Below are 21,877 nucleotides of genomic sequence, written 5' to 3'. Positions count from 1 at the left end.
AGTCATTGTGAGATGGCCTCAGAAGGTTTCAGGAAATGGAAACTGAGGGAGCTCCCCTCTCTTGTTGCACATCATGGAAGTGGGCTGGCCGGAGCTCCACGCACTGCCCCTGGATAAGATGTGTACCATATGCAAGGCACAGGAGTCCTGGCTGAACAGCAACCCCCAGCATGTGGTCGTCATTCACTGCAGGGTGAGCGCACCCCCTCTCACATTTGGGGGTCTGGCTAGGCTTTAGCCTTTGGAGTTGAGATGGAGACAACTGCTGCATATGAGCACATTTCCGCTTTGAGCTGGTGTGATGCGCTCCTTATGGGTTTGTCTTTAGGTTTTCCTACTTGCTCTTAAAGAAGGAAACAAAGAGTTATCACACCTCCCCAAGTTTGGCCTTAGAATTTATAGGATTGTGGTCCCTGAATGTGTAGCTGGACATTTGAAACTATTGACCCCAAATTGACCACAGTTATGAGAGCAAATCGTTTCGTTTTTATTAAATTTTATTTTTCATGGAAAGCCCTCCTTTTCAAAACAGCTATGCCCTTTTCAGATGGACTGTGTCAGACTTTCCATGCCGTCTTGAGTTATGGTAATCAGTTGATAGACTAGATGATGGCATGATGCCATTGCAGTAAACATGTCGTCCTTTCCACGTGGAGCCATTGCAGTGCAGATGTGGCCTGTGCATCTTCACAGAGTGGCTGGGACTGTCTGTGTGTCAGCCCCAGCAGGCTTGGTGGATGCCGGCAGCCCAGGTGCATAGCTGGTGGGCACTCCTCCTCCTGGCTGCATCGGGTTCCTTCCATGCTTCCTCCTCCTACCTCCTGGGATCTTTCCTCTTAATTCCCAGTTTTCTCAGCTGCTTTGCACTGCTCCTCAAATGTGATTGGTGTTGAAAGGGGTTGGACTGAAAGCAAACTCACTGAGGGGTAAGCGTGTGAAGCTTAACCCTCCTGCCAGAAACTTACTATTAGAGAAAAGCTCTTATCCCAGTCACACCTTGAGTCAGGGAGGAATCCTTTGGGAAAGGATGTAGCCAGGGGGCTGGGGTCGCTGTTCGTTAATGGGCAGCTCCCTGTTTTGTGTGTTTGACAAAGCATTCTTAGGACCATCAAAGTATCTAGGAAGTGTTGACGGTTCAAGATAGAAGTGTTTTTTTTTTCTTCCGGACTCTTTCACACTAAAAAACTGCACAGAAATCCATTGTATTATGGAATTTAGTTTGAAAGAAGCTTCCATTTGAGTTATGTTAGACTCTCAGTATATCTTTCCCGCAAAGGCACTAGGTAGGCCGGCCTGTGGATGCTGTTTACAGCTGTAAGGCATTTGATGACCATTCGATGTGCAGAAAACTTCCATCAGGGACACACAGATGTTATTTGCTTCTCTCTGGTATTGTCTCTTTCCTCACATCTAACTTGATCATATTTTCCCCCCAAATGGACAGGCACACCCATTAGGACCACCAAATTGTCTATGATGACCTGATCTTTTCAAGTATTATGTTAAATTATGGATCCTCCACCCAAATTGTGTTTTGGTGCAAACTAAGAGAGAGAAAAAGAGAGAGAGAGAGAGAGAGAGTCAGACAGACTTTTAAATCAATGTAATTCTTGTTAATTAAAACAACCTATGCTTTTCAGGCTTGGTGTGGTGATCTTGACACAGTGAGCCTGATATTGATGGATCATCATTGCCCAGGATCACGTAGCAAGCTGTTCTAAGCAGCATTCCTGAGCTGTGAGCCTGGGCCCAGCAGCAGCACCTGTGGAAAGTGCAGGTTCTAGGGCGCACCCAGACCTGCTGCCAGCTGCATTGTCAGAAGACTCTTGGAGTTGCTGGACTTGAAAAGTGCCATCCTTGGCCATTTATTCCATTTTAGTTGTTGTTCACTTCAATTTTTTAGATGAAATTGAAAGAAATGATGAGATTATTTAAAACATATGGGTCCTAGTGGGGACCACCTAGAGCTTTCTAAAATTCATCATTTTGCTAAGCAACTTTAGGCTTTCTGGACAGCTCTTGTTAGTGGAATTCATGGGAACATGTTGAAACTTCTCAGAAGTGATTTGCTAATCGCTTGCCCTCTTCTGGTGCCATGTAAATCATTTTTGAAAAGCTTAGAAATTGTGCCCTGAGAGATAAGCCCTCTTTTAATTTGAAATTGCTGATGTCGATGTTAACAGAAGTTCATCATCATCACTGCAGGGGTGAAATCGCTGACATTTGGCGAAATCCGCCTGCTTTGCAGAATGCGCGTATCCTTCCACACATGCCAGGAATTTCTAGCATAGCTGGGCGTGTCTCAGCCTGGGCGGGAACAGAGTGAGGGTCAGTCCTGCTATGCTTCCCATTCTGCTGTGTGATGCAGAGGCTTGTGTTTGTGTGGGTGTGTGCAGTCTCCTCCTCACCCCTCCACATCCTGGTTATTGACTGACCAGAAATGGCCTGCAGTTCTTTTGGGAGATTTCATCCACACCATGCCTTTTGTTTCTGAGTCCATGGTGAAGAATACCCATGGAAAATTGTGCAATTAGTGATTCTGTGATTTTTGTTAAGAACAGTTCCAAGTCCAAAAGAATGCAGCTTGCACTAAAACGTAACAGTCCATGAGCCTATCGTGCCCTCTTGTGTTTTCTACATCCTGTGAGCTAAGAGCTTTATTTACATGAACATTACATGAAGATGTCCTACTTCAGTTCCATACGTAGTTTGAGTGGAACATGGCCACCTCCATCTGTTCACGTACATCCATGGCTGCTTCCACCCACAATGCAGGGGTAGGTTTGAATGGTTGAAACAAGACTTTGCAGCCTGCAAAACCTTAAATACTTACTATTGCATTAAGAAAGACCTCATATCAGGGTACTGCTGGCCTTGTAAAATGAGTTTGAAAGTGTTTGCATTTCTTCAGCTTTCTGGCAGAGTTTGCAGTAGTCTGTTTTCTGTTACTTATAACAGAATATGTGAAACTGGGTAATTTGTAAAGAAAAGGAATTTATTTCTTATATTAAAATTTATAGGAGCTGAGATGTCCAAGCTCAAGGGGCTGCGTCTGGTGAGCGCCTTCTTGCTCTTGGGGACTCTGCAGAGGTCCTGAGGCTGCACGGGGCATCACATGGCGAGGGGGCTGAGGGTGCTAGCTCAGGTCTCTCTTCCTCTTCTTAGAAAGCCACCAGTTCCGCTCCTGTGATAACTCGTTAACCCATTAGTTAATTAATCCGCAGATGTATTAACCCATTCATGAAGGCAAGGTTCCCCATGACCCAGTCATCTCTTAAAGGCCTCACCACTCAATACTGCCACATTGGAGATTAAATTTCAACATGAGTTTTGGAAGGGGCTAATATTTAAACCATAGCAAAGTTTTCTCTTTTTTTCGATGATGGAATTCATCAGTTAAGTGATCAGGTCCTGGGCTTTTCTTTGTCGGAGAGTTTATATTACTGATTCAATCTCCTTACTTGTTATTGTTTTGTTCAGATTCTCTGTTTCTTCATGATTCAGTCTTAGTAGGTGGTATGTGTCTAGGAATTTATGAGTTTGTTCCAGGTTATCCAATTTATTGCTATGTAATTGTTTGTAGTTTTTTGTGTTTCTTTGTGTCTAAATGGCATCAGTTATGATGACTGCTCTTTCATTTCTGATTTTGAGTTTTCTCTTTTTATGTTAGTCTAGGTAAAGATTTGTCAATTTTGTTAGTCTTCAGGAAACCCAACCCTTAGTTTTGTTGATCTTTTCTATTGTTTTTCTAGTCTCTCCTTTATTTGTTTCTGCTCCAACCTTTGTTTTTTCCTTCCTTTGCTAATTTGGGGTTTAGTTTGTTCTTTGTTCCTTCAGGTGCAACATTAGGTTTTTTGTTTTGTTTTGTTTTTTGAGACAGAGTCTCACTCTGTCACCAGGCTGGAGTGCAGTGGCGTGATCTCGGCTCACTGCAACCTCCAACTCCCTGGTTCAAGTGATTCTCCTACCTCAGCCTCCCTAGTAGCTGGGATTACAGGCACGTGCCACCACAATGAGCTAATTTTTGTATTTTTAATAGAGACGGGGTTTCACCATGTTGGCCAGGATGATCTTGATCTCCTGACCTCGTGATCCACCCACCTCGGCCTCCCAAAGTGCTGGGATTACAGGCGTGAGCCACCGCTCCCGGCCTAACATTAGGTTTTTTTATTTGAGAGTTTTTTCTTTTAACATAGGCATTTATTGCCATAAACTTTCCTCTTACAACTGCTTTTGCTGCATCCCATAAGTTTTTGGTGTGTTGTGTTTCAATTTTTGTTTCTCCCAAGATATTTCTAAACCTCTCTTCTGACTTTTTTCTTTGACCCAGTAGTTATTTAGGAGTATGTTGTTTAATTTCCATAAACTTGTGAATTTTCCAAGATTCCTCCTGTTATTGATTTCTGGTTTCATACCACTGTGGTCAGAAATGATACTTGAGGCCAGGCGCGGTGGCTCATGCCTGTAATCCCAGCACTTTGGGAGGCCAAGGCGGGCAGATCACCTGAGGTCAGGAGTTCGAGACCAGCCTGGCCAACATGGTAAAACCCCGTCTCTACTAAAAATGCAAAAAAATTAGCTGGGCATGGTGGCATGCACCTGTATTCCCAGCTACTCAGGAGGCTGAGGCACGAGAATCGCTTGAACCCAGGCAGTGGAGGTTGTAGTGAGCTGAGATCTTGCCACTGCACTCTAGCCTGGACGACAGAGGGAGACTCCATTAAAAAAAAAAAAAGAAAAAAAGAAAAGATACTGGATATGATTTCAGTCTCCTTAAATTCGTTAAGGTTTGTTTTGTGGCCTAACGTGCCATCTATCCTGGAGAACCTTCTGTGTGCACTTCAGAAGAATGCATATTCTGATGCAGTGTTCTGTATATGTCTGTAAGGTCTGTTTGGTCTAAAGTGCAGGTTGAGTACCCTGTTTTCTTATTGGTTTAGGTGATCTGTCCATTGTTGAAAATGCGGTACTGAAGTCCCCTACGGTTGTGGCATTTCTATCTGTCCCTTCAGATCTTTTAATATTTGCTTTATAGGCCGGGCGCAGTGGCTCATGCCTGTAATCCCAGCACTTTGGGAGGCCAAGGTGGGGGGATCATCTGACATCGGGAGTTCGAGATCAGCCTGATCAACATGGAACAACCCTGTCTCTATTAAAAATACAAAAAATTAGCCGGGCATGGTGATGCATGCCTGTAATTCCAGCTACTTGGGAGGCTGAGGCAGGATAATCACTTGAACTTGGGAGGCGGAGGTTGCCGTGAGTCGAGATCGTTCCATTGCACTCCAGCCTGGGCAACAAAAGCGAAACTCTGTCTCAAAAAAAAAAAAAAAAAGAAAAAAAATACTTGCTTTATATATCCATAAATAGTGCCACAAAAGCGATTGGTAATGGGGTAAATGTTACCGCCATGTGTGCCTGTTTTGGCTGAAGTGTTGTTTCTTTGTAGGTGAATTGCTGTCAAATACAGTTTTATGCAAGAGGCATACTAGTAGCCATACTGTTAATAATTTGCACGTGCCAGGATTCAGCTGCAAAGAGTGTATCAAGTGCCCGCATTGAGTACCTATAAGGCATGCTTTTGACTTTCACTGACAGAGAGGATGCTCCTGGGTGACATTCATGTGTGACTGGGCTTATCAGAATTGTGACTTGAATTTGATCAGTAGTTTCTTCTCAAGAAGTTAGGGAGCTACATATTAGAGGCCCTGCCTTTTTGGCTTTATATGATTCCAGATAAGGGGTTGGCAAATATTTTTAAAAACAGCCAGATTAGGCCGGGCGCGGTGGCTCACGCCTGTAATCCCAGCACTTTGGGAGGCTGAGGCGGGTGGATCACGAGGTCAGGAGATCGAGACCATCCTGGCTAACATGGTGAAACCCCGTCTCTACTAAAAACACAAAAAATTAGCCAGGCGTGGTGGCGGGCGCCTGTAGTCTCAGCTACCTGGGAAGCTGAGGCAGGAGAATGGCGTGAACCTGGGAGGCGGAGCTTACAGTGAGCCGAGATTGTGCCACTGCACTCCAGCCTGGGCGACAAAGCGTGAGACTCCGTCTCCAAAAAAAAAAAGAAAAAGAGCCAGATTGTATTTTACGCTTTTCAGTCCCCGTGGTCTTGCTGCAAATACTCAAACCTACCCCTGCAGAGAGAGTGAAAGCAGCCCTGGATGTAGGTGAACAGATGGGAATGGCCATGTTCTAGTCAAACTTTGTATATGGACAACTGAAATCTGAACTTCAACACATTTTCACATGGCGTGGAATCTTCTCTTTTCAAAATTTTTTCTTAATAGTTAGAAAATGTAAAACTACTCTTAGCTCACAAGTTGTGGGAAAGTAGGTAATGGGCAGAAGTAGCTCCTGGGCTGTGGTTTGCAATCTGCTGTTGTAGGTTGTAAGAGTATGTTCTAGAAGGTGGCACTCTATGGCCCTGGGTGAGGGTGGCCTGTCCAATACTTTCTGCTTCTCCTGCTGGTGTTGCTGGTCTGTGGGCTGGGTTGTTGGTGTCTGTGGTTATGGTTTGAGTGGGTCCTTTTCCAGAACTTCTGCCTGGGACAATGGTTCCTCTATGTGTAGTGAGGGCGGGCTACGGGGGTGTACGTGGAGCTCAGGTGCTGGCAGTGCTGCCAGTGAGCTGGAATCTGTGTCCCATCATGCTGAGCTGTGTTTGCAGCCCTGATCGTTGTCAGCCCGTTAGCAGGCAGGCGTTCACTTCTGTCTGACCTGGATAATTAAGTCATGCTAATTGCTGCAGCTCCTGGCACAGTTTCTTCCAGCCTAATTGGGTAAAATGACAGGCAGCTGCTGTGTTGGTCTGCCCTCCTGGGCTTCTACGGCTGCTCCAGTTAGCACCCGCTCTTACTGTTTGCACCCAGCATGCAGGTTCGGTTCCCTGTTGCAGAGACTCCAGTTGCACTGGGTACTGACTTTCCCAGACAGGAAGGCTGTGGGTAATGCTGGCCTTACCTCCAAGGCAGGCTCTCTATTATTTTGTCCACTAGTGAGTCTTTTCCTGTTCTAATTACATCTCTGCTGTGGGATTTCAGAGAAAATCAGCTGATCTTTTGTCTCCTGCAGGGCGGGAAAGGATGCATAGGAGTGGTCATATCATCCTACATGCATTTCACCAACATCTCAGCCAGGTAGGATGATGTCAGCTCGCTGTCTTCAGGTGCTAAAAGCTGAGCCTGCATGGGGCTGAAGGCTGTCTGCGCAGGAGCTGTTCTGGATACCAAGGGCTTGGCTGACCTGTGTTTCCCATCCCCCAGTGCTGGGGTGGTCAGTGCCTGGAAACCCAGTTTCCAGTTAAGCGTTTACACTTGTGAAAGTGGCATTTTCCAGGTTGGGTGACTGTGTATGATTGATTCTAAGTACTTCCATGGAGGCATTAAAAAAATAAGTGGCCCCACTGTCCCTTGTTCTTTAATAGAGAATTCTCTAATAAAAAATAACAGAGATAAAAGTCACGATTATGAAAAGAACAGAGTGGTCTCACTAAATCAGCTCATACCTTGTATATAATGATGGTGACAGCCACCTCTTTTGCAGGCACTGGGCCTCTGGGAAGTATACTGAATATTTTCCTTTTCTCCCTGAATTCTCCTAACTAACCCATGAGGCAGTTAGTATCATTCCCATTGCATGGATGAGGGAGGTGAGGCTCAGAGGAGCCAGGCAGCTTGCTCATGATCCCACAGCCTAGGAGTGGAGAGCCAGGTCTGGGCTGGTTTCCATAAGATGGAACTGTAATCATGGAGACTTTGGAGGTGCCACTTGGGTCCCCTTAGCCAGACATGACACAAACACGGCAGGGCCACAAGGACCTCAGCCCTATGCCCATCCTCCTGGCCTTGGGCAGCTGTGGTGTACACCTGAACCCTTCCCAGAGTGCAGATCTTCACTCTCGCTGAAATGCAATGCAGAAAATATCATTATTTATGGGGTCTGCATTTGCATCTGCCCTGTCTTCTCAATGGCCTCTTTGTAAAGCCTGAGCTTTCCATTCTGAGGAAATAGAAGCCTATTCATATCAGCCGATAAACCTTTTCCTTTCTAGCACCAAGGAGTGAAATTTGACTTTCTGAATGTTTTCTCTGGAAACCAACTGGGGAGTTGGTGTCTGCCAGGGAGGAAACCAACCCCCAAGTGAAAATCAGATACCCTCTTGGTGAGAATAATCATCGGTGTGTGTGTGTGCCAGGAAAATCGAGATTCCTGGGCACATCCATCCCTCAATGATGCCAAAGACATTTGGTTGGTAACTAAACATAGCCTGGCTGGTTCTGGACAGAGACCACCTGAGCCTGAGCACTTCTGTTTTTTTTTTTTTTTTTTTTTTGACAGACTCTTGCTCCGTTGCCCAGGTTGGAGTGCAGTGGTGCAATCTTGGCTCACTGCAACCTCTGCTTCCCGGGTTCAAGTGATTCTCCTGCCTCAGCCTCCTGAGTAGCTGGGATTATAGGTGTGTGCCACCATGCCCAGCTAATTTTTTGTATTTTTAGTAGAGACAGGGTTTCACCATGTTGGCCAGGCTGGTCTTGAACTCCTGACCTCAGGTGATTATTCGCCTCGGCCTGCCAAAGTGCTGGGATTACAGGTGTGAGCCATCACGCCCAGCTGCAACTGAGCATTTCTATCCCCAGCAAAGTAGTACTGCCTGAACCGAAGTTCCATGCACTGTGGGTAGTCCTGGATTTTTTGGGAAGGGTAGATGTCTTAGGGCTAAAAACACACCTTTGACCTCTTGCTACAAATTCTGTTTTCTCTCAGTAGTCAATATGTATTTCATCTGCATGTGTCAGGCAATTTACATGAATCTCTCTAAGCCTCAGCATCCTTACCTGGAAAATGATGGTAGTCCTACTTCCCGGAATGTTGTGACAGTTCAACATATGTTACACAAAAAGCACTTAGAACAGCATCAGTACTCAGGTATTGGCTACCATTAACGCTGTTGTGATTAGTAGGAGTAATAGTATTAAGTGCCTTTCAATTAAATGGGCTGATACCACATGCTCTTTGTGACTTGCTTTTCTACATTAATATCATTTTATACGCATCGTTTCCCGACATCATTTCAGTGGCAGCATAGCACTTTATTCAACGGATATGTTATGTATTTAAGCATTTGTTGATTTTGCCTATCCAAGTTGCTTCCAGTTTTGTCAGTTTTGTGTGTGTGTGTGTGTGTGTGTGTGTGTGTTTAAGACGAAGTCTCACTCTGTCACCGGGGCTGGAGTGCAATGGCGTGATCTTGGCTCGCTGTAACCTCCACCTCCCAGGTTCAAGTGATTCTCCTGCCTCAGCCTCTCAAGTAGCTGGGATTACTGGCACCCGCCACTATGCCCAGCTAATTTTTTGTATTTTTAGTAGAGACGTAGTTTCACCATGTTGGCCAGGCTGGTCTTGAACTCCTGACCTTGCGATTTGCCCACCTTGGCCTCTCAAGTGTTTTTTTTTTTTTTTTTTTTTTTTTTTGGTAATTAAGGTTGCTTCCAGTTGTTTTCTACTGCAAAGCTTGCCATGATGAACACATTCTTATACATACATCTTTGATCATTTCTACAATGTTCCCTCTTAGATTATATTTCAGAAGTAGAGTAATCCCAGATAGCACAAGCACATGTTTGAGATCTTTATCACAAACTGCAAACAGAAGAAAACAGAAACTTCAAGTCACCAGAGAAGAAGAACATTCTTGTATCAACACCATAAAAATAAGAGTTATAAAGACAAAACCAGTACTAATATTATTACTACTACTAATATTACTATGGAAAATAAACATTGGTCAAAATGTATTCTCAGCATTTAATAAAACAAGTAAATTTCAGAAAAAGGAATGCTTAAAAGTCACTGGGAGGCTATGGAGCTGCATTCTCCTGCTCAGTATGTGATGGACTCGGTGCTAAAGTGGGCCCTTCTGTTTGTAACTGCGCCACCAGCACAGCCCCTTGCCTAGTAAATGCACGTAGCAAGTTGTCCATTTTATAGCATTCTGTGAAAGTCAAATCACACTCAACTTACTTTTGAGTATGTTTCTTTCTCCTCCTGCCTGTCTCTCTACCGGTATTTTTATGAAGTCCACAGTGCTTATGTACATCATTTTTCTAGAGGGGCACAGACACGTTTTTCTAAGTAAGGGGCCCACTTTATCAGGTGTTGTTGTTGTTGTTGTTGTTGTTTTGAGATGGAATCTCACTCTGTCACCCAGGCTGGAGTGCAATGGTGTGATCTCTGCTCACTACAACCTCCGCCTCCCGGGTTCAAGTGATTCTCCCACCTCAGCCTCCCAAGTAGCTGGGATTATAGGCACCCACCATCATGCCCCGGTAATTTTTATTTTCGGTAGAGCCAGGATTTCACCCTGTTGACCAGGCTGGTCTTGAACTCCTGACCTCAGGTGATCCGCCTGCCTTGGCCTCCCAAAGTGCTGGGATTACAGGTGTGAGCCACCACACCCGGCCTATCAGGGTTTTAAGGAAGCATTTGGCCCAAATGAGTTGGAATTGTTAAGACACTGCACTCATATTCCAGGATTTGTGCTGAAGTCATATCAAGAAATCCCACGAATGCCCTGCTGTGAGATTTCTGGAAGTTTCTGTCAGACACTAACTGTGAGCACTGTGGACCTGGCATTGAAGGTCAACTATATTGTTGAAAAGCAGGGTTACTTTCAATCACTTCAAAAACAATGCTGCAGCCCCGAGGCCTCAGATACATTTCCAACCCCGGTGCCCTGCAGTGTTCTCAAGCCCAGTCCTGGGAGTGACATACTGGTGGGGCACAGGCTGGCCCACTTGTGTCTTGAGGGTGCCTCTTGGGACTTCATGGGGGGGTCCGTTGACTCTCCTGCCCTGGGTTGCTCCCTGCATCCTTGTGGTCCTGAGACTTGAGTCTGCCTGCTTGTCTTGCACAGAACCCACTTAAAATGGTCTTTATTTAGGACGTAGGGTGGCCAAGGGACAGTTTTGGACACCAGCCCTACCACTTGCCTGCTGAGATGCCTCAGTTGGTTCTTCTGCAAGCTGGGTATTCAGCACTCTTAAGAATCATATCTTTAGATAAGGAGCTGTTATTTCAGATGAGAATTCTGACCCTGCACTATGGCTCCCACTTTAAGCACAGTATATTCCTGCAGGGGAAATGAAGTCTAACAGGAGACAGGTGGATTGGGTGTGCACAGGTGCAGCAAAGGGTGAAGCCCCCTGTGGGAGCTGGTCACTTTCAACAGCCATGAGACACATCCCCCATCACGCACCCACGTGGTGTGAGCTCCATTGAGTTATCTCTCTCTCTCTCTCTTTCCCCTCCAGCGCCGACCAGGCCCTTGACAGGATTGCAATGAAGAAGTTTTATGATGACAAAGTTTCAGCTTTAATGCAGCCTTCCCAAAAACGGTATGTATACATCCCCAAAGCCAGAGTGAAGAGGTGAATGAAATTTTACATATAAAAATGTGAAAACAGAAGAGGCATCTCTTCTGTCCCAATACCTAAATGGTATTCTTGGGTCATGCCAAAGACTGTGAAGGTGGTGGGGAGGCTTGTCCCTCCCGGAGGTTAAGGACCTAGCCATCCTGTGTGTCTGTGGTGAGAGAGAGCCCCCTATGCTGCTGGCTTGCACTGACAGGTAGAGGGAGGACTTGCTCCAGTTGGCATTTTCCTCTCTTGCAGTGAGTGTGTTTTGATTTCCATTATTATGTTGGAACTTGGTTCTATTGGCTAGACCAGGGGTCAGTGAACTCTCTCTGCAACAGACTAGAGAGTGGATATTTTAGGCTTTGCAGGCTGCAGGATCTTTATCGCAACTGTTCTAACATGAAAGCAGCCCTGGGCAATATGGAAATCAGGAAATGTGGCTATATTCCAATAAAACTTTACTTACACAAACACATTAGCAGTTGCACTTGGCCAATTCTTGTAGCTCATCAGTTCCCTGAGGCCACGGAGTATTTTTCTGTCATGCTGCCCATCTCTCCCTTCTCTACTTCTGGGCATGGCCCCTGGAATGTGCTCAGTAAGTGGTGGGGAATAGCCATGGTGGGGTGCAGAACTTTCTCCTTTTGCTACCAGCCCCAGCAGGCTGAGGTCAAGAACCTGAGCAGGGCTGGCTGAGAGGCAGTGAGAAGGACCCACAGCTGGCTCCCCATCCAGGTGCACTTCCTCCACAGACGGTGACACCTAGAGCCAACCAGGTAGCTCCATGGCATATTTCAAAGCCCACAGCAGGGAATTTGTAGGAGAATTGCCAAGGTGATTGCCAAATGGTGTTCTGTTTTGGAGACAGGTAGTTGCACACCCGACCTTGTGTATGCAAGTTTTGATGCCTTGTATGTTTTCTCCAGTGCAACTGAGGGCTATGTCAGCAGACACGGGGGTAGACGGGCAGAAAGGGATTTCAAGCATCACCAGAGGCACCTTTTCCTTTTGTCTTGCTATTTCCAATGGCATGGCTCTGTTTCTCTTGAAACCGGGTGTGTTGGAGGAACATGGGCTAGGGTGTGGGACCGTGGTCAGCAACAGGGCCCACATGCAATGCAAGTTGCGTGCAGAAAACCTAGCATATTTTTTTTCAGAAAACCTAGCATTTTATAAAATATTTTAGTTAAACAGTCACTTCTGGTTTTTTTTTGGAACCATTAAATGTTATTTCTTTGTTGAACAGTTTCCAAAATCGTGACATTCATATGACCTCCTGCATGGAAAATGAGGTGTAAATAGGGAGTAACTCATGCAGAATGCTTGGCACACAGGAAGTCCAGCTGTCGTCTTTCCTTTTTTTTTGTTCTTATTTCTTACGGCACCAGCAGCTTGTTTATAACATTAAAAGAATATGGGTAAAGGGAGAAAATATCTCCTCATTTTCTTTTTTTTCTTTTTTTGAAACAGAGCCTTGCTCTGTCACCCAGGCTGTAGTGCAGTGGTGCAATCTTGGCTCACAGCAGCCTCAACCTCCTGGGCTCAAGCAATCCTCCCACCTCAGCCTCTTGAGTAGCTGAGACTATAGGCACACATCACCATGCTCAGCTAATTTAAAAATTTTTGTGGAGACAGTGTCTCACTGTGTTGCCCAGGCTGGTCTTGAACCCCTGACCTTGAATACTCCTTCTGCTGTGGCTTCCCAAAATGCTGGGATTGCAGGTGTGAGCCACCGTGCCCTGCTCTTCTCACGTTCCCATGCCCAGGGATTTCATGCATCCTTCCCGTCATTACACATTTGAAGCCAGAACATTTGCATTGTTTAATGTTTGCTGGATTCAATTTTACATACCATGGTTAATCCCTCTGCTCCTGAGATTAGGGAATTGCCCCTTATTCCTTGCTCTTTTCTTTTTATCTTGACCAGAGCCTGCATGAAAAGATGCTCACCAAATGGTAATCGAGCATGTAAACGAATGAATGCATAAGATAGATCTGGAGGAAAGTTTGAGACCAGAAGAACGTGTGAGGACAGCTTGTATGGGAATAGGCTCTGTGATGGGAGGTTTCTCTGTTGTCCTGAATGGCCTGGGAAGTGGGATGGGTGCGCTGCAGGCTGTTTTAGGACTGAGCTCAAGAAATCATTTTAAAGTCAAACTCGTAATAATCACTCTTGAGAATAATTAATTAGCAAGGAATTTGTGACTGGGAAGCTCAGAAGTCTCAACAGCAACTCTGATGGGAGGTCAATCTTTGTTACCTTGTTTGTTACACTAAAACACCATGGAGCAGTTGGCCCATGGAGCTGACCCATAAAACTTACACGTGCCCATGTAAGTTTTCTGTTTTTATACCTTCCTTGTCTTCAGCAAATCATGAGAAGCAGCTTGTTGACACCCCGGTGTGGCCTCCTGTTGGTGCTCATGACCACCATTGTGTTACTGAGGCACCCCTGAACTTCCTTCCCTAAACTTGGAAGCCTTCCTCTTTGAGAAGTAGTTAAAAAGAAATACTGGGTGTGGCACAGTGACTCTAGCCTGTAATCCCGATTCTTTGGGAGGCTGAGACAGGACAATCCCTTGAGTCTAGGAGTTTGAGACCTGCCTTAGCAACACAGGAAGACCCCATCTCTATCAGAAAAAAAAAAAAAAAAATTAGCTGGATGTGATGGCACACACCTGTAGTCCCAGCTACTCTGGAAGCTGAGGTGGGAGGATCCCTTGAGCCCAGGAGTTGGAGGTTACAGTGAGCTGTAATTGCCCCACTGCATGCCAGCCTGGATGACAGAGCTAGACCCTGTCTCCTCCTACCCCCCAAAAATCCGGGTATAGTTTTGGTTTATTATCAGCATCATGGAAAAATATTAAAATTATTAACGTTTCTGACATCTCTTTTCTTTACCGCCTTTCCTTTCTTTCTGAGAGAGTTGAGACAGCAGCACACGTTTCTTGGCCCCATCACTGAGTTAATGGGGAAAATCACAGGTAGCCAGTTGTTTCTTTGGGGAGCTGATCTCTCCTGCGTGTTGCCTACCAAGGTGACCCTGGGAGGCCCCACATGGGAGTCAGACCTAAGGCCATCAGTCATGTTGTCTATGCACATTTGGGTGTCCCTTTGAGGTAAAGGGAAGACAGACCAAACAAATGTCTTGGCATGCAGAAATCAGGATGTCCTAGAAATTATCCTATATAGTGTTACTGGTGGAAGGTATCTGAGTTACCAGCAGTGAATCCATAATTGAGGTCTGCAGCAACCTCAATTCTTGCCTGCTCAGAAGAAAGAATTTGACTGAGGGGCATAAGGCAGAAAAAGGGACAGAGACAAGTTTCAGAGCTGGAGTGGAAGTTTATTTTAAAAGGCTTTAGAACAAGAAAGAAAGGAAAGTACGCTTAGAAGAGACCCAAGTGGGCACATGAAGGTCAAGTGTGGTGTTTACCCTTGGTCTAGACTTCATAGGCTGGCCCACTTCCCATGTCTTGTGCCCCTTTCCCATGATTCTTCCCTTAGAGGGGGCTGCCCGCATGCATAGTGCCCTCCTTTTGCTTGGGAAGTGAGCACATGCAGTATGTTTAGGAAGTTGTATGCATGCCTATCTGAGGGTTTCTTCCCTTTTCTGGTGGTGTACCCTGAGAAGGTCATACTCTGCCATTTCTTTCTGTTAATGCACGTGCCTGAGAAGTTGTGTCTCCCTGGGGCCTGCATTCAATTAACAGTGCAATAGGTGTGGACCATCAGGAAATGGCCTCCTCCTGGCACCGGCTGCCAGTGTATCACTTTCAGAGAGGCAATGTGATAATTGCCGAACCATTACCCGACATTCTCCTAGTGGGTGCGGAAAGAGCCCACTGCTGCCCTGCTCATGCCTGTCTAACTACATGTAAAAATGGCATTATTTGATTTTTGATATTTCTGTCATTTTTGACACAGTACCTCAGGTGCCTGAAAGAATACTTTAAAGATACAAAGGGAGTAGTTTTCCACATTCTCTAAAGGATGAGGCTCCTCAGGTAGTCTCTGTAACCGACAAATGGGTTCGTTATTCAGTGCCCAGATAGAACCGATTTACCAAGACGGGAATTGCAGTAGAGAAAGAGTTTAATTCATGCAGAGCTGGCTGAACAGGAGACCAGAGTTTTATTACTACCCAAATCAGCCCCCTGGAAAATTTGGAGGCTAGGGTTTTTCAAAGGTATTTTGGGGAGAAGGGGGTGGCTAGGGAATGGGTGCTGCTAAGTGGTTGGGGGTGCAATCATAGGGGAAAATGGCCCTCTTGCCTCTGAGTCCGCTTCTGGGTGGGTTGCCAGAGAACAGTTGGCAGGTCAGGTAGAGCTGTCAGTTGTCAGAAATGCAAAAGCCTGAACAGACATCTCAAAAGGCCAATCTTAGGTTCTACAATGGTGATGTTCTCTCTAGCAGTAATTGAGGAAGCTGCAAATCTTGTGATCCCCAGAGTAATCTTTTAAGTCTATACCTGGGCAGAATTCAAGCTGCGTTCATCCTCCCAATGTGGTAGTCTTGCATTAGTTTTACAAAGGTGGTTTAGTTCTGGGCTATTATCACTTAAACTATAAACTTCACTTTATCCTGAAGTTAGTTTGGTCCAAGCCCAGGAATAGCCAAGGGCAGCTAGGAGGTTAAAGGCAAAATGGGGGTTGGTTACATTAGATCTCTTTCACTGTCATATTCTCTCACTGTTAAAATTTTTGCAAAGGCTATTTTACTTCATGCCCCTGTGGCCCTTCCCTGCACATCCTCCTTGCTGCCCACAGCCTGCGGAAAAAGGGTGACCATTCCTCAGGGAGCCACACACTTTGCCTGGGCCCAGACATCCTCTCTGAGTCACCAACTCTGTGGGCCAAGCCACCTACACTCTGGCAGCATACCTCAGGAGAGCAGAGGCTGTGGCAGATGTGTTGTGGTCTACTCTGACCCTTATGTCCATGCAACTGACTCATCTTTGCAGCAATTCCAATGTGTAGGTCTCATTATTCTCCCCATTATATGAGAGGGAAGGGAATGCTCAGCAGAATGTTAAGAAACAGCCCAGTCTTGGCTGACACCAACAGGTGGCCCAGCTCACCTTTCCTGGCCGGTTGGTGCTGCCCCTGCAGCCATGGCTGACTCTGTGAGTGCTAGGAATGTAGAATGAGTAAGCTGTTGGGAAAGATGTCCTGTGATGATGGTTCCTGTTGCTTGGAAAAGTAACATTTGAATGCTGATTTTTATGCACCCACTTTTCAGACAGATTTAAGCTTACGTCTACTGCAACTCAAATGTTTAGGGAGATTTATGGAGATTCCAAATGGAAGTTTTTGCTGTTAGAAGTGACTGTGAATAATGCAAGGGACAACTGAAAATTTCAAGCTGCTTTTATGTTCGTTTGCTTACAAGTTAAAAACAATCCTTTAGTTTTTAAAATGTGCTCACTGGTTTGAGAAGAAGCATGGAAAACATCATCTCCAGGGAGTTATTGCCTAAAAAGAAAGAAAAGATAGCAATGGGAAAATAATGGAGCTGTTTTTATAAAGTAACTGGTTTCTACTCTTTCCAGCTCTGAAAACTGTGTTGACTAAGTAGGAACATTTTATTTTGGATAAGGCTGTTGGGATGGTCTTCAGAGAGCATCTGATACCCTAAATTGATTCATTTATATCTACCTTTAATGCCACAGATAAATACCATGTATACGAAGTTAAAGTTGATCCTTTCCATAGTCAGCGGGATGAACTAATTGTGCAATTCTGTCCTGTCATGTTCGTTTCCCCTTCTTTTCTTTTTTACTTTGAGACAGGGTCTTGCTCTGTCACTCAGGCTGGAGTGCAGTGGTGCACTCTAGGCTCACTGCAACCTCTACCTCCTGGATTCAAGCGATTCTCATGCCTCAGCTTCCTGTGTAGCTGGGATTACAGGCGCATGCCACCATGCCCAGCTAATTTTTAAAATTAATTAATTAATTAATTAATTAATTTTTTTGGTAGAGACAGGATTTCAGCACGTTGGCTAGGCTGGTCTCAAACTCCTGACCTCAGGTGATCCGCCCACCTCAGCCTCCCAGAGTGCTGGGATTATAGGCGTGAGCCACCGTGCCTGGCCTCCCTTATTTTCATCCATACCTGAATGTTCTTTTCTTTGATACTGATGGTGGTTCTCTAGGAAGTCACTCACAAACTCGGTGCTATCACCTATGCTTGGCTATCTTTCTGCAATCTCATAGCATTCACTACAGCTTATATTTGCAGTGAACTTCGTTGTTTTTATAAGGCATTGCTATTTTTTAAATGTTTTTTAAAGGCATGCTTTTATTTGGGATTTTGAACAATATGTTGGGTTTTTTTGTTGTTGTTGTTGTTAATCTTATCTTATTAAGAAAGCATGTGAAGGAAGAAAAAAAATTACATTTACCTTAGCATTTTATGTCTTTAATTTACCTGAAAATATGATGCATAAAAAGTTGTTTTCTATAAAGGACAGATGAGAATTATATTCCAAGGGGTTACTTTTTGATTGGTTAAGCTATCACCTGAGCAGCCCTTTGTAGACTGACCTGGGAGGTGATGACTGTTGAGAACTGGTTTTGGGGAAAGGACTCTGGAGTCCTGGGTCCCAGGCAGTGACAGCCTCCTTCCCTTCCCCTCTGACCACCACTGGGCTTGTGGCCCTGGACTTTGGCCTTCTATGGGAGCCCGTGGCAAAACAAAGTTCTTCTGCTGTCAGCTTGGCCCTCCTCATCTGAAGGAAATACTTCTTGTGCTTTGTCTGGTGTCAGGGGCAACAATTCCGGCGAGGCCACATCAGCAGAAATGAAGCTCTGTGACCACAGTATGGTACAAGACCTGGGTCAGGGAGAGGCTGTGGTTTCCCGGAGGATGGCTGTTTGCCCCTCATAGGACCTTGGCGCTAACTCTGGGCTTAGCTACTTGGACCCCTTATGCAGCCATGAACAGGAGCCCCTCAGGCCCAGCGCTCCAGAGCCTTCCATGTTTGCATGAAGTCATAAAACAAACATCGACTTCATCTAGATGCCTGGTCCAGGTGCACATGGGGCACTGAGAACACCCCCAGGGAACAGGGCCATCTCAGCCACATGGTCACTACAGAACCGCCCAAGCACATGGCCAGACGGTGTAGGACTCAGTGTGCCACTGACAAACCGGACAAGCTGAGCTGATTTCCCAGTGACCAGAGCTGCCCCGTGCTGGAGGAAGGGCGGAACTGCCCCAGAGGAGGTGACTCAGGCCTCTCAATCCGGGCATTTGTGGTTCCTCACTTTTACTCAAAACCAGGGAGCCAAAGGACCCATGAAATCCACAATGCATAAAATTTGCATGGTTAAAATTACACAATTCATGCATTCCTCTGCGTACATACAACGGAGGGTGAGAAGTCTTGTTGCCAGGGTAGAAAGTACCCTGCAGGGGAGGCGTGTGGGAGCTGCCTGGAGGTCCACTGAAGTCTGATCATTGGCCTCACAGGGTCCCCATGACTCCAGGCTGAGCGTCTCTGTCCTCTGAGACTCTTGTGAGGTTTTGCCCTGTTCTGAGAGAGCAGAAGAGAAGTTTGCTGCCAGGAAGATGAAAATACTGACATGCCCTGTTTCTCACTATGAATTGTAACTGAACTAAAAGCAAACTCGCTTTTCAAACATTTTCCTAGTGGGTGGACTATAAGTAGGGTTTTCCTTTTTTTGATAATGTTTAACAGAAATCTCTTGTTTAGTTTGTTTGTATACAAATTTAACTGCTTGAATAAGGGACTGGGTGTGAATTGCCAGTGTAAGTGAGAGATTTTTTTTCTTAACACAAGGTCCGTGATGGCCGTTTCTGGCTTGGGGTAGTATGGTTGTAGGTGCTGGCAACACAGTCACCTGCCACTTCCTGCCTCAGTCTGCTGTGGCAATAGAGAGATGCACAGATTGTTAAATATTGCGGGGTTTTTGATTGTTTGGGTTTTTCTTGCAAAGAGTACAGTACTTTGGTGGAGACAGATATGGAAACACAGATTCCATGAGAGGTGTTGAGGCTACAGTGGAGGTTGTGTGGGTGCAGTGGCCACGGTGAGGGACCTCAGGGCAGGAGCCACGCCAGGCAGGGCACCAACAGGCAGGACAGGCCAGGGAAGCATCAGAGAGCTTGGCAAGCCTCCGGCTTGTCTTGTGGTCACTGCTGCCATGTCATGCCTCATGAGGACCTCAGCAGTCAGATGCTCCTAGTGTAGGAGCTTCCCTCTTGACCACCAAATGCTCATGGAAGTTGTGTGTGGTCGGTGTTGGAAGCATGAGGCTGATGCCTAGAATTCAGAAAGGCTGACGGCCCACATGGCCTTCACCTTTCGAGCTGGGCCCTGAAGAGAGAGGGACAGCAGGAAGGAGAGCCTCTTATCAGATGTGGTGTGGCAGGCTGCGAGATACGAGGGGAGTATGGACTCCAGCCTTTTCTTAGGGCTCTCGAGTATGAGCAGAAAGCAGCAGGTGCAGTGAGTGGTTCTGGGCCTGGGTCACGTGACCCTGCCCTAGGTACAATGCTAGTGACAGAGCACACACCCACCGGTGTGCCAGGCCTCTGCTTCCTGCTGCTCACCAATGGGGATTGTGATGGCTTGTGGCCTGTGGCCTGGCTTTGCCTGGCGATAGGTTCAGTGGACAGGCACAGAGGCCTTTCAGGTGTGGGATGCTCAAGCCGAGAGGCCGGTTATGCCTTGGTGTCTCTGGTGCCTGGTGCCTGGTGCCTGGTGCGCTGGTGGGAAGCCCTCAGACCTGTGAGCGCAGCACCATGCTGAGAACAAACCCCAGGCTGTGAGCAGTGGACCGGTTCTCTCCCAGAGCCCCAGACCTAGCCAGGATGTTTCTCCTTGAGTTCCCTTCTCAGCAGGGGCTGAAGATACTTCTGGGAAGTCTAACCCAGCTGTCCGTTTTGCAGGTACGTTCAGTTCCTCAGTGGGCTCCCGTCCGGATCGGTGAAAATGAATGCCTCTCCCCTGTTCCTGCATTTTGTCATCCTCCACGGCACCCCCAACTTCGACACAGGTGGAGGTGAGTGTCCTTCATGATATGGCACCTGCGATTGGCTGGCCCAGACTTGGAGCTGGTCCTGGGCCCCTCAGTTTAGATAAGCCTCTGCTTTCCTTCCGAGAGGGCCCAGGGTCTGCTCCTCTGCCTCCCTGGCAATTGACTGTGTCCCCCTTCAGTGGTCAGAGCCCCATGTTTATGTGGTTGGGCCAAGTTATTTAATCAGGGGAGGGACTGGCAGCCAGCAAGGGGGATCAGAAATACCCCTGTGTATATGCACAGTGACTCGGGCAGACAAGCATTTCCTGGGCTGCAGCCCTGGTGGGTCAGCTGTGCAGTTGGCCTTGAGGTCACAAGCTATGGAAGAAGCCCAGTAAGAGAGGCATGAATGTGACCCAGTCTCCCCTGATGCATCTCACAAGCCCGTCTCCTCCTTCTCCTTTAAAATGACCCCATAGGAAAGCACACAGCATGTAGCTGAGGGTGAGGGCCCTGAGCCCTCCTCCCTGTCCCACTTAGATGAGCACAGCACGTGACTGGGGATCAGGGCCCTGTCCCCACATCCCCAGTTCCCCAACGGTGCACAGAGCATATGGCCGAGGGTCAGCAGGGCTCTATCCCTCCTCCCTTGTCCCATGCAGGAGCACATGGCACATGGCTGAGGGTCAGGGCCCTGTCCTCTCCTTCCCAATCCCGTGCAGGCACACACAGCACATGGCTGGGATTCAGGACCCTTGCCCCTCCTCGCCAGTCCCATGCAGGTACTTGCTCAGAGGTTTCTATTGTCTCTGAAGTACATCTGTGCCTTCAGGTCCCCCGGGTCATCATGGCCAGAGTGACCTTGCCAAGCTGCTAGTTGGTTTTGAAGCAGCCTGGCTTCAATTCAGGAGCCTTTGGCACCCTTTGGATAAAGGTCAAACTGTGTTGCTCTGCAGGCTTCTAGGACCGGGTCCGGCCTTTTCCTGCAGCAACCCTGTGGCTCCATGCACTGCCTTCCCAAACCTCAAAGGCCGCAGGTGCAGTCTTCTGGTCTCCTCGTCCCTTTCTGTCTTTCTGATTGCCAAATTCCTGTTCGTTCTGTACCGGTCATGCCTCTACAGACAGTTGTGCCTTTCTTTCAGTGTGCCGGCCCTTTCTGAAGCTCTACCAAGCCATGCAGCCTGTGTACACCTCCGGGATCTAGTGAGTGCTGCTGCTGCTGCTGCTGCTGCTGCTGTGGGATCTGGATGGCTCAGGGAATTGCAGCTGAGCCTCAGGTGCCTGTCTAGTAGGAAGAGGGTGGGAGGGTTCAGGTCAAAGAATGCCAAGAAGCCAAAGAAGGGTCCAGTGGGGAAAACCCTCTTATGGCATGTGCTCCAGCATCACGCCTCGGCCCTCCCTCCTGCCCTGCACAAGTGTCTTTGGGCTGTCATACCAGTTGGATCCATTAAAGGACACAGGGGCTGGAATTTTG

At 46.8% G+C, this 21,877-nt stretch overlaps 1 protein-coding gene across 2 annotated transcripts in view; it reads left to right on the top strand.

Annotated features, from left to right (window-relative positions):
• Window positions 1–21,877, top strand: part of LOC129016816 (tensin-3-like) — a 226,236-nt gene that overhangs the window by 89,040 nt on the left and 115,319 nt on the right. Inside the window, exons 8-12 of one of the 2 annotated variants that reach the window (XM_063656412.1) lie at window positions 71–193; window positions 7,078–7,142; window positions 11,316–11,399; window positions 20,336–20,448; window positions 21,546–21,606. In XM_063656412.1, the coding sequence (XP_063512482.1) occupies window positions 71–193; window positions 7,078–7,142; window positions 11,316–11,399; window positions 20,336–20,448; window positions 21,546–21,606 (446 nt within the window). The remainder of the gene's footprint in view (window positions 1–70; window positions 194–7,077; window positions 7,143–11,315; window positions 11,400–20,335; window positions 20,449–21,545; window positions 21,607–21,877) is intronic. The other variant, XM_063656411.1, reaches the window with a different exon arrangement.

This window comes from Pongo pygmaeus, chromosome 19 (assembly GCF_028885625.2).
Source record: "Pongo pygmaeus isolate AG05252 chromosome 19, NHGRI_mPonPyg2-v2.0_pri, whole genome shotgun sequence".
In the NCBI taxonomy this organism is placed as follows: Eukaryota; Metazoa; Chordata; class Mammalia; order Primates; family Hominidae; genus Pongo; species Pongo pygmaeus.
Note: the sequence above shows the minus strand (reverse complement) of the source record. Positions and strands in the feature narration are given on the sequence as shown.